Source organism: Acartia tonsa, chromosome 2 (assembly GCF_053477335.1).
Source record: "Acartia tonsa isolate MP-2025a chromosome 2, ASM5347733v1, whole genome shotgun sequence".
Lineage (NCBI taxonomy): Eukaryota > Metazoa > Arthropoda > Copepoda > Calanoida > Acartiidae > Acartia > Acartia tonsa.
The window spans coordinates 57,623,004-57,641,128 of NC_137261.1; the positions used below are offsets into that span (position 1 = coordinate 57,623,004).

General features: G+C 36.4%; 1 protein-coding gene across 1 annotated transcript in view; it reads right to left on the reverse strand.

The window, feature by feature from the left end:
• Positions 1 to 1,800: 1,800 nt before the first annotated feature.
• The window catches only part of Helz (Helicase with zinc finger), a 90,373-nt gene continuing 74,048 nt past the window's right edge, over positions 1,801 to 18,125 (reverse strand). Inside the window, exons 30-35 of the mRNA XM_080151450.1 lie at positions 17,629 to 17,723; positions 17,146 to 17,294; positions 16,238 to 16,287; positions 14,507 to 14,889; positions 13,985 to 14,176; positions 1,801 to 3,167 (exon numbers count right to left, since the gene is read on the reverse strand). Coding sequence (XP_080007576.1) covers positions 3,131 to 3,167; positions 13,985 to 14,176; positions 14,507 to 14,889; positions 16,238 to 16,287; positions 17,146 to 17,294; positions 17,629 to 17,723 — 906 coding nt within the window. The 3' untranslated portion in view covers positions 1,801 to 3,130. The remainder of the gene's footprint in view (positions 3,168 to 13,984; positions 14,177 to 14,506; positions 14,890 to 16,237; positions 16,288 to 17,145; positions 17,295 to 17,628; positions 17,724 to 18,125) is intronic.

An 18,125-nucleotide genomic window follows, 5' to 3' on the forward strand; every position in this document is an offset into this window, starting at 1 on the left:
GGCTAGGGAAATTGGAAGTGGGGTGACATCTAACTAAATGTTAATTTTCCAATAAAAACTTAAGTCCAAAAAATCTGCAAGGTTCATAATTTTGGTTCCTGAGACCCCCCCCCCCCCTTGATCTAATAGGCACCGAGTGACTTAAATAATGGGTCTGGGTATAACACTTAAGTGAGAGTAAGAATTTTATGTATGTATATCTCATTCCTAGCGGGTACAGGATGCCAGCAAACCTGGCAGGATCATCCAGGTAAACAGAAAAAATATTTAAGTTTAAGAAAGCATTTTATATTACCAAAATACTAAAATATCATATATATGTATATAGGCAACAATTTAAGGTTCCAGGTGTCCACATGAGGTAGGTATAAAAATTTCATAAATATCCACCGTCGTTTTCCTGCCGAGCCCCGGCTGGCAGCTGCCAAGTACAGCTTCCGCTGCTGAAATTTATGTTTTGAGATTCCTAACATAAAATTTACACACACAAAAACATTTTCTGAAAAAATTGGTCTTTTAGCTTCAAAATTACAGCCGTTTAAAATTGTTATGTGAAAAAGGACCTAAAACAGAGGATTTATATTAGTTAAGAGATAATAAACCTCAGTTACCTATAGGATCATTTAATAATAAAAGTACTCCTCAATGCCATTAAAATTTAAAAGGAGATATCTTTACATTGAATGTGGAAATACCAATAACTTTCAAAAAAGGTACAACAATCTGAACTGAAGAACTACTTTCTTCTGGAAACATTTCTAAAAAAAGTTTGCCGTATTTTCACAGTAGCATTTGATAAGTTATTTTAGGTTAGGTAAGTGGTAATGATTGCCCCGCAGGGTTAGAGCCCCCCGCAGGGGCTAGAAATAGGATAAAAGATGCTGTGAAAATGCGATAAAACCCACTACTTCGCTTTCTTTTCATGATCTAAAAAAATCTGTTCGTTTGAATTACCTAAAATATTGAAGATTTATCCGACATACAAATAAATAGTGGAAAATAGTAGGTATGCAGTTTTTGGAAAATAGTGGAAATAGTATGCAGTTTTGTACAATAGTGGAAATAGCATAATTTTTTAGAATAGTTTGCATAGCATGCAAAAATAGTGGAAATAGCGGAAATAGTGGAAATAGCATGTTTGTGGCCAGTCTGAATGTAAAAAGTTATGGGGTAATTTAAAGGAAAGTAAAGTGAGGCACTAAGCGCCGAAAAAATCTCACATCAACTACTTGAAAAAACATCTTAGTTATGCAAATTTTTTTTGGAATTTAAGAAATAATGAAAATACTGACTCATGAAAATTTCCAAAAACTGAAAAATACTGAATAAAATTTTCAAATACTGAATATTCAGTATTTACTGAAAATACTGAATTCCCAATTTCCAAATACTGAAGAATACTGAATATTTTCAGTATACTGAAAAATGTGGCCACGCTGTAGATTGGATCCAACGCATCAACATTCAAGAAATACCCAAAATTTTCAAGCCTACGATATTTTAAAACTAGAGGTTTAAATGGCCCCTCTACACCGGTTCTAATCTGTTCTGAAATAGCATTATCGTATCGTTTTGAACAATTCTCTACGAATAATAAAATAAAGATCATAATATTTCATTATTTAACTATCCGCAGAAAATTGTCTTTATTACGACGCAAAACAAAACTGTGATAATGCATTTGACAATGAAAATAAAATCCGATAAAAAGAAGGCTAAATTATGTTAAAACAGGCAGACACAAATACATCTATTACTATGGCAGATACTGAACTATTCAACAACATAAAACAACAAAGATATTATTTTTATATTTATTTTGTCAAATTTTTAGAACTACAAGGGAAAACCTCATCTCCAAAGCTTATAAAAACAAAACATGTTAGTATATACAAGAAAAGTTTTAAAAAAGGGGATAAAATATAAAAATTCTATAAGAAATATGGGTTAGTGTGTCTCTATAAGCGTTGTAGATCGGGACAAAAACCTCGAGTCCTTAATACATTATTTTTAACATCTAAAAAGCTACAGTAATACAATATAACATGGATTAGTTTTTACAGATTATCAGTTAAATGCAACGGTCATTAAAATATTTACAGTCAAATTTAGGATACAGTATTTATGGTAAATGATAAAATGTATGATTTAAAGTTTTGACTTTACGTTTTAGATCATTTGTTTAAAGACAGGCTGACAAAAAGCTTGCTTCAAGATAAATTTTTCATTGCTTGACTGTTTTAAATCTACTTTACTTTTGCTAAAAATGATAGGTTGTACACGTTTGCAGGGATCTTAAGGGATAAGACACTGGACGATAAATTGATATACATCCCCAATAATGATAAACAAAATTACCCCTTAAGTGAATTAAAATTTTTGGTTGAAAATTTAATAACCAGTTTTTGAACTAACAAAAAAGATAATATGGTTTTCTACGAATATTAAAATGTACAATCATAAGATTAAAACCAGTTTTTTAGCCGGTGCCTTCGGCTACTCGGGGCTAAAAAAACTAGTTTTAATCTTATAATTGTAAATTCTATATCCGCGGAAAGCCGTTTATAATACGATGCGAGAAATAACTATTAAAAACTTTGGGTAATTTCCAGTCCAATGTCCCCTCCCTCCCTCTTTGAACGAATGAATATGAAAGGATGAAAGAAATTATGACTTGCAGAAAGTACAAGAAAATAAATCTGATAAAAATCTTTTTCACTGCAGTCAAGTTCAAGGTTTAAAGGGAGTGATAACAGGGATGATAAAGTATAATATTTCATACTAGAAATTGTTAAAATTTTACAATTTTAGATGAAAAAATATTCATCTTTGTCTAGGTATAATTTAATTTTTTTTTTCATTTTTTCTTCAGTTTTTTACGGATTTTTTTCGATTTTTTTCTTTTTTTAAATTACATGTAAATTTTTGGATTAAACATTTATACATTATTCTCAGTAAACTTTTTGGATTTTATTCTTTTCTTCATTTTTTTGGCTTTTTAAATTCTTTTAGTTATTTTTCTTAGTTTTTAAATTTATGTTATGGGTTAAATAGAAGTTTAAAAACTAATTTAAAAGGATAAAAAGATTATTCTGTTATAATTATATATTAAAAGTTTGTTGTTGGAAGTTTATCCAAGATTCTGGAATCCAAAGGTGCCAAGATTTCTAAAAATTGCAATATTCATTCATCTTTCTAATAGAGTTATCCAAGAGACATATTGTCTTATTCCTCCAATAGGAGAATACTAAAGGAACATACACGAGATCTCATTGGTTTAAATTGTGTACACATTTTGTTACGCAAGGGCATAATTTAATCATTTCGTTTGTATTACCAGTCAGCTATAAATTTAAGGATTAAGCTTTTCTAGGGTAAATTAATTCGTGTAAAAAAATTCTTCCCTCGTATAATTTGAAGCATATGAAGAAACATATATTCAGTTATAAAATTCTTTTAATAAAGTTAGCTTTCTAAAAATGATATTGTGAAATAAATTCGTGTAAAATTTCGTCGCCCGTATCTAGTACAATTGACAAATTAAAAACAAAGGGTATGTCTGCAACAATTCCATTTTTAATTTTGACGAAAAATGGGGTCAGATGGGCTATCTAAATATACAACGTCTTTTACCTTTCTTAAGGCAAGATTTTGCACCACAGATAAAACTTGATTTAACACTATTTCTAGTATTTTGGCTTCCAAACCGACTAATATCCGCTGGATTAAAACCGGTTCTCAGCCTTACTGGTAAATCATGTATAGCATCGTATTACAGACAATTTTCATTTATATTACTTTTTCATCAATATATCCGTGGAAAGCTGTTTTTAATACGATGCGATAAATAACTATTTCCATTCTTATAAAATAGTTTGTAAATTAAAGCTTTTCTACAATTAGGGTTAGTCCGTCAATTTAATACTTTTAATATCTGTTTGTTTAACCCATTAGTGCCGAACCGGGTTTTAAAACCCGGTTCCAGAAAATGTAAAAAAAACGGTTTCCGGCTTCATAATTGCATCATTCTCAGTATGAATCCCCCCTCTACTACCCTGGCTTTCATTTCACCCTGGAGCAGGCAGTTTTGCTTACTTCCGTTTGCCGGTATAGATCAACAAAGTTTGAAAATCATGAAAATTCAAAATACCCCATCTAACTTTTTTGTTTTTAAAGTAAAGTCGCTGATTTTTTTCGTTAAATCTAAAGTTTATTGACAAGTACATCTATTTGTGAATTCGTTTTATTTAAATTATTATTTTTTATATGATTTTTTTATCGTTTTTTTACGCCCTATATAGGCCCGGTTCGGCATTTCCATTTGGAGTCTGAAATTTTTATTACCCGGTTTCACTAATAGATCTTTTTTGACAACAACAACAAAACAGGGTTTTTTTTTCCCGAAATCGCCGGCTAAACACGAAATTTGAAATAAATCGCTTCGATTATACTTGTAGCTCTATAGATTACATGAGGTTGTGTAGTTTTCAATTGCGGATCGTATCAAAGTTCTAAAAAGTGTTCATCTCACTTTTGGCGTTCAAAAATTACATTTTTCGATTTTTGGTCAAAATAACCGGGTTTTTACAGGAAAACCGGGTTTTAACGCCAGGGGAAAGCACCAAAAACGGGTAATAATGCCTGGTTGGTATTTATGGCCGAGCCGAACCGGTTTTTTTTGCAACTTTCCTGTGCACGCCAGCAAAACAAAAAAATACAAATTCCGTTTTGACCATTATAAAGCTTCCCTGAAACTTTCAGCTCGATCGAACCGATATGGTTCTCCTTTATAGGGTAGCATCTTAAAGGTCCTGGGAAGGTTTAAAACTATTTTTGGGAAAGGCAACACCACTCTCCCTCCCGAGAGAGAGAGAGGCCTCTAAGGGCAAAGCGCTAGTCTTATATAAAGTAGTATGGTGCTTTGCCTGAAGCTTACGATTTTGACAAGCACTACGCCAAAAAGAGTTATCCATTTTAGTGAAGCTTCACTTTAGTCCAATGATGGTTTTATGCTATTTTGTTTTAAATTTAAGTCCACAAGTTGAGTTTTTCTGTCCTTCTAAATCCTTTTGAAAAAAAGCCCTTATATGTTAGAGATGCAGCCGCTAATTATGTATATATACAAAAAATACATAATTCAAAGAGAAAAATTTTATTGAGTGAAAAAAAGAAATGAAAAGTAAAGTAATAGCAAAGCAATATATATTTTGTAGATATAATTTCTATATTTTACAACAAGTTGTAAACTGACATATTATGTCAAGTAACAGATGTGGTTAAGCAAGAATACAAATTTTCAAAGCTTTAAACGTAAAAACTCAGTACAGTGGCGTGCAGAGGATTTTGCCCGGAGTAGGGATGGCAATCCGTCAAATTTTTGGACCGGATTCGGATTCTTAGAAAGAATCCGTCAAAAAAATGGCGGATTCTCCGCAGAATCCGGATTCCAGCTATTTTTTAAAATTACATTAGTACATATGTCCTAAAAATTAATGTTCTTGGTGTTCTCTATAATTAACTTCCGAGAATCGAACCAGATTTTAAAAAATATTATATATAATGATGATAATCTTTGCCTTCAAAAAGAGCTAGTTGAAAGAAAACGGATTCCGGATTCCAAAATTGGCCAAAAAATGGGCTGATTCCAGATTCAGATTCGGATTGCCATCCCTAGTCAGGAGTTTGTCTTTATATAGGGGTGTATCAGGAGGGAGGGGTGTATCATCCAACCCCCATGCACTGAAAAAAATAATAAAGTAACTTTTCCAATAGAAAGTGCATTATGTACATTCTATTCCTAAATGATGATTGACAAAATAATAACCTTTTTCTTAGATCAAAATTAATTGTCAAACAGTTTGAGCTATTTCAAGATTTTAGTTTTAAGAATACGCCTCCCTCCAACATTAGAGTAAAACACTAGAGGGGGAAAGGGTTAAATAACTATTATGTCCCCATCTCAAGGACCTTGTTCTGACGATCAATTAGGTCTTTGAAAATCAACCAATAGTGTCGGGAATATTAACACAGCCAAGTAGCAGAAAACAATTTGCTAGAAGACAAAAAAGGTCATTGGAAAAGGTGGGCAGATGGTTATCTCTATATACATCTATACTATAGATCTATTCCTCCAACCAAAACCGCCGCTGTTCATTGAAAATGTCTCGAAATTTAAAAACTTAGGTAATTTAATAGAAGCTGCGCTTTTTGAAATAATAATAAAATGTATAAAATGAAAAATCATCTTGGTTAAAGTGAGGCAAAGTACAAAACAATAAATTAAATCCTTCATAAAAGCAGTTATATCATATATATATGCAAATTTTTTTTTATATAAATGAATACTTTGTTTTAAAAAGCAGAGGGGTAAAAAGAATTTAAAAAGAATTAAAGTAATACTAGTTTTCTATAATTATGATCCTCTTTAATTAAAATCTTCAATAATCCATTCTAATTCTTAATTATTAGGAACTAAATATTAAAACTTGTAATTAAGTTGGAAGGAAGAGATACTGAAAAATAGGTTGGTTCTCCATCCTTTCTGAAAATACGACAAAACGTTTTATTTTAAAATAAAAGACTTTTTTCAGTATTACATAATTTTAATTCGGGTTGATAAAAATACGTGCCATCGCCCTACAGCAAATTAAGTGATCAAAAACAATTCTGACCCCCCCTTTTTATTATTTAACGCCACGCCCCAAGAGTATGGAAGTAATCTTTCAGTAATGGAAATAGCACGGGATTTACTTTACCCCAGGGATATAAAGGGATAAGACAATGGTCTATAAATTGATACACATCCCCAATTATGCTACACAAAAGTATCCCTACTGTAAATTACAATTAGTTGTTGAAACATTCACTAAAAGTCCCCAAAGTTTTTAAACAAATTAATAAGAACATGTTAATATAAACTTTGGGGACTAGTGTAATAAAACAGGCCAATGTCCCCTCCCTCCCTCCCCAGAGATATTTACTAGAAAATAAGAAGACTGGTGGTAACAATGTTCCCCTCCCACCCTTCCTGACTCCTCCCTCCCCAGAGATATTTACTAGAAAATAAGAAGACTGGAGGTAACAATGTCCCCTCCCTCCCCAGAGATATTTACTAGAAAATAAGAAGACTGGTGGTAACAATGTTCCCCTCCCACCCTTCCTGACTCCTCCCTCCCCAGAGATATTTACTAGAAAATAAGAAGACTGGAGGTAACAATGTCCCCTCCCTCCCCAGAGATATTTACTAGAAAATAAGAAGACTGGTGGTAACAATGTTCCCCTCCCACCCTTCCTGACTCCTCCCTCCCCAGAGATATTTACTAGAAAATAAGAAGACTGGAGGTAACAATGTCCCCTCCCTCCCCAGAGATATTTACTAGAAAATAAGAAGACTGGTGGTAACAATGTTCCCCTCCCACCCTTCCTGACTCCTCCCTCCCCAGAGATATTTACTAGAAAATAAGAAGACTGGTGGTAACAATGTTCCCCTCCCACCCTTCCTGACTCCTCCCTCCCCAGAGATATTTACTAGAAAATAAGAAGACTGGAGGTAACAATGTCCCCTCCCTCCCCAGAGATATTTACTAGAAAATAAGAAGACTGGTGGTAACAATGTTCCCCTCCCACCCTTCCTGACTCCTCCCTCCCCAGAGATATTTACTAGAAAATAAGAAGACTGGTGGTAACAATGTTCCCCTCCCACCCTTCCTGACTCCTCCCTCCCCAGAGATATTTACTAGAAAATAAGAAGACTGGTGGTAACAATGTTCCCCTCCCACCCTTCCTGACTCCTCCCTCCCCAGAGATATTTACTAGAAAATAAGAAGACTGGAGGTAACAATGTTCCCCTCCCACCCCTCCTGACTCCTCCCTCCCCAGAGATATTTACTAGAAAATAAGAAGACTGGAGGTAACAATGTCCCCTCCCTCCCCAGAGATATTTACTAGAAAATAAGAAGACTGGTGGTAACAATGTTCCCCTCCCACCCTTCCTGACTCCTCCCTCCACAGAGATATTTACTAGAAAATAAGAAGACTGGTGGTAACAATGTTCCCCTCCCACCCTTCCTGACTCCTCCCTCCCCAGAGATATTTACTAGAAAATAAGAAGACTGGAGGTAACAATGTCCCCTCCCTCCCCAGAGATATTTACTAGAAAATAAGAAGACTGGTGGTAACAATGTTCCCCTCCCACCCTTCCTGACTCCTCCCTCCCCAGAGATATTTACTAGAAAATAAGAAGACTGGTGGTAACAATGTTCCCCTCCCACCCTTCCTGACTCCTCCCTCCCCAGAGATATTTACTAGAAAATAAGAAGACTGGAGGTAACAATGTCCCCTCCCTCCCCAGAGATATTTACTAGAAAATAAGAAGACTGGTGGTAACAATGTTCCCCTCCCACCCTTCCTGACTCCTCCCTCCCCAGAGATATTTACTAGAAAATAAGAAGACTGGAGGTAACAATGTCCCCTCCCTCCCCAGAGATATTTACTAGAAAATAAGAAGACTGGTGGTAACAATGTTCCCCTCCCACCCCTCCTGACTCCTCCCTCCCCAGAGATATTTACTAGAAAATAAGAAGACTGGAGGTAACAATGTCCCCTCCCTCCCCAGAGATATTTACTAGAAAATAAGAAGACTGGTGGTAACAATGTTCCCCTCCCACCCTTCCTGACTCCTCCCTCCCCAGAGATATTTACTAGAAAATAAGAAGACTGGTGGTAACAATGTTCCCCTCCCACCCTTCCTGACTCCTCCCTCCCCAGAGATATTTACTAGAAAATAAGAAGACTGGTGGTAACAATGTTCCCCTCCCACCCTTCCTGACTCCTCCCTCCCCAGAGATATTTACTAGAAAATAAGAAGACTGGAGGTAACAATGTCCCCTCCCTCCCCAGAGATATTTACTAGAAAATAAGAAGACTGGTGGTAACAATGTTCCCCTCCCACCCTTCCTGACTCCTCCCTCCCCAGAGATATTTACTAGAAAATAAGAAGACTGGTGGTAACAATGTTCCCCTCCCACCCTTCCTGACTCCTCCCTCCCCAGAGATATTTACTAGAAAATAAGAAGACTGGTGGTAACAATGTTCCCCTCCCACCCTTCCTGACTCCTCCCTCCCCAGAGATATTTACTAGAAAATAAGAAGACTGGAGGTAACAATGTCCCCTCCCTCCCCAGAGATATTTACTAGAAAATAAGAAGACTGGTGGTAACAATGTTCCCCTCCCACCCTTCCTGACTCCTCCCTCCCCAGAGATATTTACTAGAAAATAAGAAGACTGGAGGTAACAATGTCCCCTCCCTCCCCAGAGATATTTACTAGAAAATAAGAAGACTGGTGGTAACAATGTTCCCCTCCCACCCCTCCTGACTCCTCCCTCCCCAGAGATATTTACTAGAAAATAAGAAGACTGGAGGTAACAATGTCCCCTCCCTCCCCAGAGATATTTACTAGAAAATAAGAAGACTGGTGGTAACAATGTTCCCCTCCCACCCTTCCTGACTCCTCCCTCCCCAGAGATATTTACTAGAAAATAAGAAGACTGGTGGTAACAATGTTCCCCTCCCACCCTTCCTGACTCCTCCCTCCCCAGAGATATTTACTAGAAAATAAGAAGACTGGAGGTAACAATGTCCCCTCCCTCCCCAGAGATATTTACTAGAAAATAAGAAGACTGGTGGTAACAATGTTCCCCTCCCACCCTTCCTGACTCCTCCCTCCCCAGAGATATTTACTAGAAAATAAGAAGACTGGTGGTAACAATGTTCCCCTCCCACCCTTCCTGACTCCTCCCTCCCCAGAGATATTTACTAGAAAATAAGAAGACTGGAGGTAACAATGTCCCCTCCCTCCCCAGAGATATTTACTAGAAAATAAGAAGACTGGTGGTAACAATGTTCCCCTCCCACCCTTCCTGACTCCTCCCTCCCCAGAGATATTTACTAGAAAATAAGAAGACTGGAGGTAACAATGTCCCCTCCCTCCCCAGAGATATTTACTAGAAAATAAGAAGACTGGTGGTAACAATGTTCCCCTCCCACCCCTCCTGACTCCTCCCTCCCCAGAGATATTTACTAGAAAATAAGAAGACTGGAGGTAACAATGTCCCCTCCCTCCCCAGAGATATTTACTAGAAAATAAGAAGACTGGTGGTAACAATGTTCCCCTCCCACCCTTCCTGACTCCTCCCTCCCCAGAGATATTTACTAGAAAATAAGAAGACTGGTGGTAACAATGTTCCCCTCCCACCCTTCCTGACTCCTCCCTCCCCAGAGATATTTACTAGAAAATAAGAAGACTGGAGGTAACAATGTCCCCTCCCTCCCCAGAGATATTTACTAGAAAATAAGAAGACTGGTGGTAACAATGTTCCCCTCCCACCCTTCCTGACTCCTCCCTCCCCAGAGATATTTACTAGAAAATAAGAAGACTGGAGGTAACAATGTCCCCTCCCTCCCCAGAGATATTTACTAGAAAATAAGAAGACTGGTGGTAACAATGTTCCCCTCCCACCCCTCCTGACTCCTCCCTCCCCAGAGATATTTACTAGAAAATAAGAAGACTGGAGGTAACAATGTCCCCTCCCTCCCCAGAGATATTTACTAGAAAATAAGAAGACTGGTGGTAACAATGTTCCCCTCCCACCCCTCCTGACTCCTCCCTCCCCAGAGATATTTACTAGAAAATAAGAAGACTGGTGGTAACAATGTTCCCTCCCTCCCTGACTCCTCCCTCCCCAGAGATATTTACTAGAAAATAAGAAGACTGGTGGTAACAATGTTCCCTCCCTCCCTGACTCCTCCCTCCCTCCCCAGAGATATTTACTAGAAAATAAGAAGACTGGTGGTAACAATGTTCCCTCCCTCCTTGACTCCTCCCTCCCCAGAGATATTTACTTGAAATTAAGAAGACTGGTGGTAACAATGTTCCCTCCCTCCCTGACTCCTCCCTCCCCAGAGATATTTACTAGAAAATACGAAGACTGGAGGTAACAATGTCCCCTCCCTCCCCAGAGATATTTACTAGAAAATAAGAAGACTGGTGGTAACAATGTCCCCTCCCTCCCTGACTCCTCCCTCCCTCCCCAGAGATATTTACTAGAAAATAAGAAGACTGGTGGTTACAATGTTCCCTCCCTCCCTCCCTCCTCCCTCCCCAGAGATATTTACTAGAAAATAAGAATACTGGTGGTAACAATGTTCCCTCCCTCCCTGACTCCTCTCTCCCCAGAGATATTTACTAGAAAATAAGAATACTGGTGGTAACAATGTTCCCTCCCTCCCTGACTCCTCCCTCCCCAGAGATATTTACTAGAAAATAAGAAGACTGGTGGTAACAATGTTCCCTCCCTCCCTCCCTGACTCCTCCCTCCCAAGAGATATTTACTAGAATATAAGAAGACTGGTGGTAACAATGTTCCCTCCCTCCCTGACTCCTCCCTCCCCAGAGATATTTACTAGAAAATAAGAAGACTAGTTGTAACAATATCCCCTCCCTCCCTGACTCCTCCCTCCCCAGAGATATTTACTAGAAAATAAGAAGACTGGTGGTAACAATGTTCCCTCCCTCCCTGACTCCTCCCTCCCCAGAGATATTTACTAGAAAATAAGAAGACTGGTGGTAACAATGTTCCCTCCCTCCCTGACTCCTCCCTCCCCAGAGATATTTACAAGAAAATAAGAAGACTGGTGGTAACAATGTTCCCTCCCTCCCTGACTCCTCCCTCCCCAGAGATATTTACTAGAAAATAAGAAGACTAGTGGTAACAATGTTCCCTCCCTCCCTGACTCCTCCCTCCCCAGAGATATTTACTAGAAAATAAGAAGACTGGTTGTAACAATGAACAGGATATATAAATGGCCACCAGGATAAATTCAAAGATTTGAACATCATCAAAGGACAAATCACCAAAAATTAGAGTAAAATACTAGAGGGAGAAAGGGTTATATACTGTATCTCCCCATCGCACTGTCTTTGTACCGACTCTCAATTAGGTCATTGAAAATCAACCAATGCATGGTGTGGTGTGTATTAACACAGCCAAGTATAAGTAAACATATTGCTAACAGACCAAAATGGTCGTTGAAAAAGGGAGGGAGGTAGTTATCTGTATATATTTCTATACTATAGATCTGATGTTGGGGAGGTGAAAGGCCCAATAAAATTAATAACTTAAAATGAAAAAAGTTGTACCTACTGCTACTATGTCAGATGCGAAACATCAATATTTAAAGTAAGGGTGAATGCCTTAGCCCAAAACAGGCGCCACTTATTACTATGTACAGTTAGAATTCGTGCAATAAAAGTGTTAGCCGGTATCTTCAACTTTTTTTTTATTAACTTTAAAGACTTCTTTATTCCACCTGCAATACGGCTGTACATAGTTTGAAAGTACGTCTTACAAATACGAAAAGAAAACTAAGTTCAAGACCAAATTTAATCTAGCTTTAATAGAGTTTATGGGTCAAGTCTGCAGTAAGATTATATTTACAATACTATAGCGGCAGCACCCCTAGCATCTAGCGGCTTTGTATTCGAATGGGAAGAATAAAACCTTCCTTAAATCATAACAGGACTATACCAGATCAATGGTTAGCGAGATCTTTTGGGACAACAATATAAATCTTACTACTTAAAAACAAAACATTTTTTGCATGAAAATCAAATGCATTTTATATATATTTTATATATTATAGAATATATGGTGGTTTATTTTTAATATTCCTTTGTAAATATCTGGCGGCTATGTTTCCTATAAATATTCGAGTACCATCAGAGAGAAAGAGGGGACAATGGCCTGTTTATTACACTAGTCCCCAAAGTTTTATTATTCGTTGTTTTAACAACTTTGGGGACTTTGATTGGCTGATTCATTAAGTTGAGTGTTCAGACGTTTCGACCACTAATTTTAAACTACCGATGGGGTAATCTGGAATATAAATCAATTTATCAGCCTTTGTCTTATCCCTTTAGAACCCTGGAGTACTATCCACATAAGGATTTGTTTTCTTATATTATAGAAAATTGTAATAAGTAAGGCTACTCTTCAAATTAATTTGTCTCTTTCATATCAGTCCCTTAACCTGATATCCTATTATATAAAGTAGTAAGGTTTTTTTTTGTCTGAAGCTTAGGATCTAGCCCATTTATGACCATCTTAATAATAAAGAGCCTACAGACGCTAGGGGCTTAGTCGCTAGTTATACCTTAACAGTTTGTTTTTTCTTTGTACGTTAAGATCTTGCTAACCGCTGAACCGACCTATTTCTCCATTATAGTGAAACTATATAAAGGCCCGAGATGGTTTAAGTCAATAATGGGGAGGGTATCTCAACCCTCTTAAAACAAATTGCCCCTACGGAAAATTACAACTCCCACGACTTTCTTTTATCCTTCTCTCGAGTCTTATAAATTGCCCCTAAGAAGCCTCTAGAAGCGTAGCCGCTAGTATCTTTATAAACAGAAAAATGCAGAAGGAAAATGAAGAAAAACTTTGAAATTCTTTTAAACTATGACTGGGCAAAATAGTTTTTATTTTATTGCAGAATCATTCTACTTCTTGGAGATTAGATTTTAATTTAATTGAACTTCAAGAACTGGCAGCTTCGCCTCTAACCTCGCGGGAAATTGGTTACAATTATAGTTAATTGTTTTTTTTTGAATAATATTTTAGTAATTTTTCTCTATCCCTAATGGTTTTTAACGTTAAATAATAACATTTACGTATCCTTCAATATAAAGTAGTAAGAATTTTTTGTCTGAATCTTAAGATCTTAACAATTACTGAATCGATTTTAAATAAGCTTAATAAGGGTCCTGTGATGGTTTTAGGCTATTTTCAGATTTTAGTCTTCGGATGGTTTTAGGATATATTTCTGCCCTTTTCCTATCACTTTAAATTCAGACCCCTAGATGCTGTGGGCGTAGGTTAAAAAGTAAATGTTTAAAGATAATTTTTTATAATGAATATTGCAATTTCCTAATCTTAGTGAGTGTGTCCTCCTCCTGGTTTCTGTGTGCTGTTGTCTGTACCACCCTGGCATAGGTGGGAACCTGCTCCTGGTGCTGAGCCTGCCAAACTCTACCTGTATCCTCCGGGGCGGGTGCCAGCAAATCCAGTCGTTCCCCGGAAGGTTGGGGCGAATCTTTCCAGTCAATGTTTGTTGCAGGTCTAAAAGTTCAAGTAATTCATTATTACCTTCCCAAAATTAAATTTTGTTTTGTTACAACTTCTTACTTTTATTAATAGCCAGCTGATACGCCCTTAAAGACCTCTAGATGCACTTGAAAGTTTGGAAAGAAGTCGTCAATTTAAGTTTTAGAAAGTTGAGTAAAAAAAGATACCCTCCCCCATATTAGTTAAAAACCTTCCCATGACATATGAGAAACTACATTGAAAAGGAGAAACATATCGGTTTACCGATTAGCGAGATCCTTCGGTACAGACACACAGACACAGATCCTTTTAAATTTACATAAGGATTGTCATTGTTTCCAATACCTGAAAGTGGGCAGCTGATAAATATTTGCTTCAGCCTCATTACCATCATCAGCATTGTTGATAGCATCACTACCAACAGCAAGAGGCAGACCAACATCTCTTCTGTCCCAATTCATCCTACTGATGGCTTTCATCTCCCAGGAGTCCTCAGTGCTCCCCTCCTTCGAGTCCACCTCCCAATTAACCCCTGACGTTCGTCGCATCTGCCAGTTGTCCGCTGTTGAGCAGATCTGACTGCCCCAGGCCGCCAGGGAGGAGGTGGTAGCTGTCAGGTTGAATGATTGTTGCTGCTGATGGTGAATGATGTTGTTTTGTTGCATTTGCAGCAGCTGTTCTTTTATGGCTTTTTCGGCAGCTGCCGCCGCGGCCATTTCATTTGAAGCCTGAACACATTTTAAAGATATATCGTTATTTATACTGTTATATAAAGTAATTAGCTTTTTGTATGTAGCGAAGGATATCACTCACTAACCACTGAACCGATATGGTTCTCCTTTAAGGTGAAGCTTCTTATAGGTACATGGAAGATTTTCAACTATTTTTGGGGAGTCTATTATAAAACTTTAGGGGCTAGTCTAACAGCCTTCCCTCCTCCACCCCTCCCTGACTGATCCAAACTGCTGGAAATATGTTTAGACCGAACAAAACATTAATCCAAGCAGCTATTGTATTTCTATTTAAATTTAATTACACAAGCTGGGCCCAAATTGAATCAATGGAATTCAGAGAGAGGAGATAGAGAGTGGGGAGAAAGAAAGAGAGAGAGAGAAAGATAGAAAGGGAAGAGAAAGAGAGAGGAAGACTGAATGCAAAATTAGAGAAATGAAATAAATTTGGTTTAAGCCTTTAAGTTGATACCAAATGCATTTAAAGATTTCAGAGAAGAGTTATTTATAATAATGAAATTATTTGCAACACAATCTTCAATTTTCAATTTTCTTTTTTATTTAAATTTTTAACAGAAGATGTTTAGAACTTGATTATGGAAAAACGCCGCTTATAACATTGTACTATGTAGTCCTAGAAATCAGTAGTTCAAAAATCAGATGAATATGGTAATTAGGCTATAAAAGTTTTCCGGAATTTTAATAAATATAATAGATTTGAAATCTGCATAAAATTTTAAGGATTTTTTATAAAATTCGTTTTTTATATAATTGAATTCATTATTTAAAAGCGCAAATCCAATTTTAGTTAATAAATATTGACCAATAGGATAGGTGGATTGGAAACTACCTGCGCTGTAATTGGTTGAATGATGTACGTCACTTAAGCTTCTCCAATCAGAGCGCAGATAGTTTTCAATCCACCAATCACAGATGTCAAAATTATTTAACTTAATTTGTATTTGCGCTTATAGATAAAGAATTATACAAAAAACGAATTTTATAAAAATTCCTTAAAATTTTATGCAGATTTCAAATCTATTATATTTATTAAAATTCCGGAAAACTTTTATAGCCTAATGGTAATAGATGAAATATTACATAAAAATTTATTGCCATAAAGTAAATAATCAGCATGATTAAAATGGACGTACGGACTTTCTGGTACCTAACGATTGTGAGTTGCTACGCTTTCTTAATTGTAAATGTTTAAGGAATCATCCTGCAAAGTTTGAAATCAATAGGACATTTCTAACATGTCTAAATTAACGAAAAAAGCATACCGTTACGGACGGACGGGTCGACTCTAATTAAAGAAAAGCTTCGCTTTGTAAAAGATTGTCACCTGAATTTGTTTTGATCGTTCAGCAAAATATTCCGTTGTAAACTGTGGCTCCTAGTTTTATTTTAATTAGATTTATATCATTTTAGGTCAGTTCGTTCATTCAGTAGGAGGAGAGGGGATGGAGTAAAGGGGTTACATGATAATCCGGTGTAAGATCCAAGTAATAATTGGTTAAAACATTTTGGGGTAATTTCCTCTTAGGAATTTTTTTTATCAATTTCGAAAATTTGGCCCCCCCCCCCCCCCCCCAACAAAAAAATAATATTTTCTGTAAAATATTTTTATGTTGGACAGGAAGGAAGGGAGGGGTGGGAGGGGGGTAAGTGGAGTCATAAGCCTCATTAGTCTACCATGGCAACTGGTGAACAGAAACATAGTTCTTCACCACAAGCCGCGGAGGACTGCCATTAAAATCATCCATTCCGCTTATTTATATGCATCTAAAAAAGAATCTGCTTTGCTTTGTACCAAATTTTCAAACTTGATATAAAATGTCCTAAGAGGATAACGCCCATTTTGGAAATATGATTTTTACTTGGCCGTTATTCAAGATAAAGGGCTATTTTATTTTTTAGAATCCTCTTGTCAATTAGCATCTAGTAGACTAGTACACAATTCATTTAATTGGGGGGTTAGCTAAATAATAGCGTACCTACTTGATATCAGGTTAGAGTCTGGTCTACACTTCATAGAGACGCTAAAAATTGTACCTACTGCTGCTATGTCTGGCACGTGACACTAATAATTAGAGTAAGAGGAAAACCTTTATCCTAAAACAGGCGCAACTCATTACCCTGCCAAGTTAGAACTTCCAGACAAAGCCATGCAATCAAAAGGTTTAGTTGTCTGTTGTATGTTACCCCACCTAATGTTCTAATATTAAATGTAAATGATCTAATTAATCCATCCCTGATTATCCTTGGTTGTTTGCGCCACACTGTACAATAGACTAGGATTATTAGCCAGTATCATTTCACTCATAGTGTTGTGGAAACTATTTATATTCTGATGTTGTGATTGCTGTTGAAGTTGTTGTTGTTGTTGGTTGTTGGCCCGCCTTTAAGGTGAGTTTTCAAAAGATTTTCAATAGGTATGTTTGTTTCTGCTTTTTTTTTCTTTCTGTCGTCTCAATTTAAATCAATCAGTTTATTAGATTCAGTTTCTAAACCAAAAAGCGTTTGATTAACACGTGCATTTTAACATTTATCATTAAGTTGCCAACTAAAAATCAATAACGAGTAATAATTTAATACCCCATAATTTAAAACTATTGAAAAAATGATATATTTTGATTCTTAGTTTGGCAACTTCGTTATGAAATATAATGTCGTCGTTTTTAATTGTGCGAAAATGCCGCGAATTCTTTTTTTAAAAATCTCTTAAAAACTCGCCTCAGATAGAGAGGTTTATTTTCTTCCTCGTCCTGTTGTTCCGAGCCCGCCATTATATTCTCAAACATGGCAAACATCGCTATCTTATCAGACTCCTATATATAAAAAAAGTTACATTGAGAGTTTTTATAATGTTTATTACTCAAATATCACAGTAGATAGAGATTCTATCAATAAAATGATCATTTTTAAGAACCATCCAGAATAATTTAGTTTTATATGAATTTTCTTTTCTGCTAGAAATTTTGTAGATTATTTTCATTGATTTTTGTCTGCTAGGATCATAACAAATTTAGCGGCATTATGTGCGCTAGACCTTAAAGTCTTTAAAATTAACCAAAATAAGAAAAGTTGCATTAGTTCCAATTAGTTATAGTACCTAATGTCCAAAAAAAGCCAAGAAAGTGAATTTTAGATCCGTTGTACCATCCCTATATCCCTGGGTAGTTTTGTTTATCATCATTGGGCATAATCTTCTGGTCCATTGTCATCATCCT